At 34.5% G+C, this 6,000-nt stretch overlaps 1 protein-coding gene across 3 annotated transcripts in view; it reads left to right on the forward strand.

Moving 5' to 3' along the window:
* MINDY3 (MINDY lysine 48 deubiquitinase 3) overlaps positions 1–3,064 on the forward strand; it is a 99,105-nt gene extending 96,041 nt beyond the window's left edge. For 2 of the 3 annotated variants that reach the window (XM_059915279.1, XM_059915280.1), the window contains one exon: positions 2,122–3,064. In XM_059915279.1, the coding sequence (XP_059771262.1) occupies positions 2,122–2,271 (150 nt within the window). In that variant the 3' untranslated portion in view covers positions 2,272–3,064. Of the gene's footprint in view, positions 1–411; positions 548–2,121 lie in introns of all 3 variants that reach the window. The other variant, XR_009501058.1, reaches the window with a different exon arrangement.
* The last annotated feature ends 2,936 nt before the right edge of the window (positions 3,065–6,000 follow it).

The following is a 6,000-nucleotide window of genomic DNA, read 5'->3' on the forward strand; positions in this document are numbered from 1 at the left end:
GTGCCTTTTTAATTTGAAATACCCATGCTGGTTTCATATGTATCTAAATCGAGGATGGCTAGAGAAAATAGATCATGATGTATATTAGATGCATAATTTTAGTTAGAGCAAATCTAAACCTGTGACTAAAATTTACTTTTATTTTCATAATATATATTAGAACTTTTATTACATTAGGTTTGAAGATCTTTTTTTTCATAGTAAAATGATTTACTGATATCTATAGCAAGATATAAATTGTCAATAAGCAAACTTGTATGCTCTGTTCTAATATGTGTAAATGAGTGCTTCCTCTAGATTTTGAAGTTTTATGTAGCCTTGTAATAGAAGGTACTTTATAGTCACTACTTAGTTACTTGCCTACACAATCCCTGCAAGGTAGGTCAGTCAAATATTATCCGTATTTTACAGATGAGGCCTCTGAGACAGGGAGATTAAGTGACTCACCCAGGGTCACACAGCAAGTCATTGGCAGAGCAGGGATTGGAACTGAGTTCCTGATTCCCAATCGTGTCCTTGGTCTGCTTGACCACGCTACCTGTATATAGTAAGTTTTCAAGTCGTGCTCATGACAAGCGTCTGACATACTAACAAAGAGGTCAGAAATCAAAGATGAACTACTAACATGACAGTAGTACGTGAGCACTCTTAACACGAAGCATGTATGCCGTTAAGTTGCAGAGGTATAACATAAAGTTACTCAGGAGCTAGAAATCTGGTAGACCACAGAGTAAGGTACTATTAAAAAACAGACAACAGGAGAAGGCTGGCCAAGCGGAGGGGAATGTGATCCACCAGGGGGCACAGGCCAGGGCGGCCACACAGGCAGGTCGGGGTACTCCACCCAAGCAGGTCTGCTCTAACACCATGAGCAAGGGGTGTTCTTCGTGGACAATTTTTCAGAAAAAAGTTTTGCTCTGGAGAGCTGAAAAGCATGACTTACAGTTTTAATAGTAAATTTATTCCATCAAAACTAGAAAGTAATACAGCAACCAAAGTAAAGATGCAAAAAAGTAAAAGTATTCGTTTCACATTAAAGTATGTCTTTAGAGCCTCCTAAAAAAGGAGATTTATGAAACCAAATTATCTGGCCTAGTAATAGAAAATATTCCCATATTTAATGTTATTTAAGGAGACTCCAGCTTAAGGCTAATCAAGTTGTTTCTCTTGGCTCCTTGGTCAAATAGTTCATAGCTTTTATCTTGGAAGAATGTAATTACAATCAATCATGTGTATCAGCCACTGAGTGTAAAAATCATTACACATACTTTGGAAGAGGGCAGTCATCTGTATCTGTTCCTTTTAAATTACGCAGTTAGTTAGAATTTCTCTTGGTACAAAGCAAAATTCATGACTGAATGCTTTAATGTATACAGTGGGCGCTTATAATGAGTTAGGGCTTTAGTTAGTATGTTATTTCACAGATGACTTCTAAAAGTTGTTTAAAGAAATCAGAGTAAAACTTTTCTGATATCCACCTGCCAGTGTATCTATCTTTTTAATAGTCATTGCCATTACATATAGAGATTTTTGTTTCTGACCTGATGTCCTTTAATTTTTTTTCCTCCATGATATTTCATGCAGAACAAAGTACATTCATGAACAGCATTTCAGAAGTATTTAATACAGTAATAGAAAATTTCATTGACAAACATCCAGTTTGCTTGCAGCTCTGGAAATTCAACATTTAAATTGAAAGTAGAAAATAAAGTCCTTCTCAGAATATATAGCTGAGTGCCTCCATATTAAAGCAATAGGAAAAGAAAATTGTAAATTTATTCAAGGGGTATATATTATTGGAAGAATGATTTTTCTTTTATCAGAAATAGTATGTTCTTGGGATTTGCATACACTTCTTATAAATCATGATCTTTCTTACAGTCTAAATTCAGCTAGTAGTTAAAATTGTTTCACCATCTCGTTTCCAGATTTATTTTCACATTAATCAGGAAGCAGATATTCTAGCTTATAATTTCTATCAAAATAAAATTAGATATAAAGTTCCATATGAAACAGTACACAGTGCCCTGTTTGCTAGCCTATGAAAAGTTCTGTATCCCTCACAAGACTTTGCTAAGAATATTGATTGATTGACCTTGGTGGCTTTATTTTGTTCAACAGGTAATGTATGTGGAAGGAACTGCAGTTGTTATGGGTTTTGAAGATCCCATGCTACAGACAGATGACACTCCTATTAAACGCTGTCTCCAAACCAAATGGCCATACATTGAATTACTCTGGACCACAGATCGGTCTCCTTCACTAAACTGATTTGCCGAAGTATTTATAAGGAAGATTGTAATAGCAGATGTTGAAAGAGGGATGAAAGACTGGCAATTGGCTCAATTAAGCTATACACTGGTATCATTGATTGACTGTAAATAACAATTGAAAACACATTTTCAGTGTTTAAGATATGTTTAAATTATTTGTTTTAAAGCTTTAAGTTAAAGGTTACCCTATTTAAACTCTTTGTGAAATTTACTAGCAAAACTAAGCTGTAATCAAAGTTTATCACTGTTGCAGTCAGATAATTTGGTCATTTATCAAACATCATATTATAACATTTTAATATTGAGTATCAAAGTTACTATTTATAAACTACTTTGGGGTTTTATTTCATTCAGGCACAGTTTATTTAAATGATTCTGGCATGCAATATATCAGCCTCCACACTGAAATGCAAAAGAGTTTATCTTTGTTATTTTCTAAAATCTGGTTTCCATTAGAAACATTGATAAATAACAAATTGGCAACCTGGATCTTTGACAATTGGCTTAGCTCTGGCATGTTTATAAAAAGTAGAAGCTATAAGGGAACATTACCATTTATTCACAGACATATAGAGGAAAGAGAATCTGATATAGTCTTAAGACTGTCAGCTTTCACTGTATTGCCAAATACACTTTTCCAAATTTGTCCCAACAGCCCTGTAAGCCAGCTTTCTTGTATATTTTAAATGTGATAAATGCATGAGAACATCTGTTATTACATTAGTATATTGCATTATTTATTATGATCCTAGTGGATGGTCTAAATAAACACTTTTTTTCCTTCAACCATATCCTTGATTTTTCACATTCATGGCTCAAAATAAACAAATACTTTTAAATGATTCTGCCCAGTAACCCTGAGAGCACAGCATAGAACAGACGCCTACTGGACGCACACGACCCCTCAAAAGGGAGACCAAACCTTGTGCTTACCTAGGACCTCTGTAACTCAGACAGCCAGGAGCACCAGAACCTGACGGGCAGCTGTCTGCATCAGCGGACAAAGTTGCAGAAGCCCCATCCTGTTCATTGCTGAGAGAGATTTACTATATGTTGATTGATTGATTGATAGGTTTGTTGCCCAGCAATTTGAAATGTGAATAGCCAGAAAATACTTTCTTTCCTTCACCTGAGAAGCCAACAAGATATCCTCTTATGAATTTCAGAACTGAACTTTACCTTCAACAGTATAGTTGAATATGTATTTCCTCTATAAGTCTCTTGGGGGTTTTAATTTATATTTTTATAGACATTAACAATTACAATGATTAGATTTTAGCATAGGAAAAAAGCACAAAATTTTATATATAACAACTTTTGTTAGCACTGTGTTCAGGAGTGCGATACTAGCTACTACAATTACAGCTGTAAAATGTATTTTTGGTACATCTTGCCTATTACCAAATGGCTGTAAAACACATTATACTAGAATTAATCCCTAACTCTGGTCCTAAATTCCATAAGGATTATGAAAAAGCATAGATTCTTCTCAAACATTGAGCCTACAATATAGTCATTTCTCCTTAGAGTTGCTTCATAACAAACCATCCCAAAATTCCACAACATAATCATTTTACAAAGCCTGTGGCTCAGGAGTTTGAACAGAATACAGTGGGCATGGCTTATCTGCCTCTCAATCTGGAGGCCCAGCTGGGAAACTGTAGGTTTCTTAACTCACATGACTGGCATGACTGGGGCCTTAGCTTGATCTAACTCACACACGACATCAAACAAACAATGCAGATACATTTTCTCTTCACGTCCAAGTGGGACACTTACCAAAACAGACTATATGCTGGACCATAAAACAAACTTGGAAAATCCCCAGGAGTCTAGAAATTAAGCAGCACACTTCTGAATAACCCAAGGGTCAAAGTGGAATTGCAGTGGGAATTAGAACATATTTTTTACTGAATGATAATGAAAATAGTACATAGTAAAAATTGTGGAATGTAAGTAAGCAGTGCTCAAAGGGAAATGTATAAATACAGTAGAAAAATAGAAAGTTTGGAAATTAGAAAGCTAAGCTTTCATCTCAAAAACAAGAAACTGAAAGTAAAGTAAATAATGAGATAAAAAGAGATACTGACATGCAAAACAACAAATTTGGACTTTACACACCATGTGTAAAAGTTAACTTAAAATGATCAGAGATCTAATTATAAAAGAAAAAACAATCCTCATCACAATGGGTTAGATGATGGTTTCTTAGAATACAAAAAACACAACAGCAGCAGCAAAGATAAATTGAACTTCATCAAAATTAAAACCTTTGTGTATCAAAGGACACCGTCAAGAAGGTGAGATGACAACCCACAGAATGGGAGAAAATACTTGAAAACCATACCTCATAAGGAATTTGTATCCAGAATATATAAAGAAATCTTATACAACACATAAATTAAAAATATTTTTAAATGGGCAAAGGATTTGAAGAGAGATATCTCCAAAGATGATATACAAATGGCCAGTAAACACAAAAACATGCTTAACAAAATTAGTCATTAGGGAAATTAAAATAAAAGCTATGAGATACCACTTTACCTACCCTAGGATGTCTAAAATCAGAAAGCTAGATAGTAACGAGTGTTGGCAAAGATGTGGGGGAAATGGAAATCTTAAATTGGTGGGGATATAAAATAGTGAAGTCACTTTAGAAAAACAGTAGTGCAGTTCTTCAGAAAGTTAAATCAAGGGTGAGCATATGACCCAGCATTTCCACTCCTAGGTATACACCCAAGAGAAGCAAAACATATATACACACAAAATTTTTTCTTTAAATATTTATAGTGGTGTTATTCATCCTAGCCAAAAATGGAAACGACCTAAATGTCCATTAACCAATGGGTGGATAAATAAATGTAGTATATACATACAATGAAAAATTATTTGAAAATTAAGAATTACTGATATGTACAACCACATGGATGAACTTGGAACACACGCTAAGAGAAAGAAGCCTGTTGCAAAAGACCACATTATGATTCCATTTATGTGAAATGTCCAGAATAGGCAAACCATAGAGACAGAAAAGGGGTTAGCAGTCACAAGAGCATAGGATGGGGACAGAGTGGAGGAACAGAATTGGGAAATGACTGCCAATGTATAGGGGTTTCTTTTGGGGTGATAAGAATGTTCTAGAATAGATAGTGGTGATGGTTACACAACAGAATAAACTAAAAACCACTGAATTGTAAGAATAAAAGATAAAACGAGAAACCCATGAAACAGAAAGCAGATATGTAATACAAAAAACGTCAGTAACACCAGAAGTTAGTTCTTGGGCGGGGGGGGGGGGGGGACACTAATAATAAAGGATAAAAACACCTAACAAAACTGATCAAGAACAAAATGAGAAATAAATTATTAACACCAAAAAAGAAAAGGGAAACATTTCTTTAAATTCTCCAGATATTAAAAAGACTGGAGTTAGAGTACATTCAAACTTAAGTTGTTACTACCGTAAAAGAGACTGTTATAAATTTAAACCTCATGGTAACAACAAAGCAAAAACCTGTAATAGATAGATACACAAAAGATAAAGGAATCTAGGCATATCACTACAGAAGATCATCAAAACACAAATGAAGAGATCAAGAGAAGAAAAAAAAACGAATTACAAAACAGCCAGAAAACAATTAACAAAATGGCAGTAAGTACATACCTATCAATAATTACCTAAAATGTAAATGGACTAAGTTCTCCAATCAGAATACATATCATGGCT

This window comes from Balaenoptera ricei, chromosome 2, assembly GCF_028023285.1.
Source record: "Balaenoptera ricei isolate mBalRic1 chromosome 2, mBalRic1.hap2, whole genome shotgun sequence".
Taxonomy (NCBI): domain Eukaryota; kingdom Metazoa; phylum Chordata; class Mammalia; order Artiodactyla; family Balaenopteridae; genus Balaenoptera; species Balaenoptera ricei.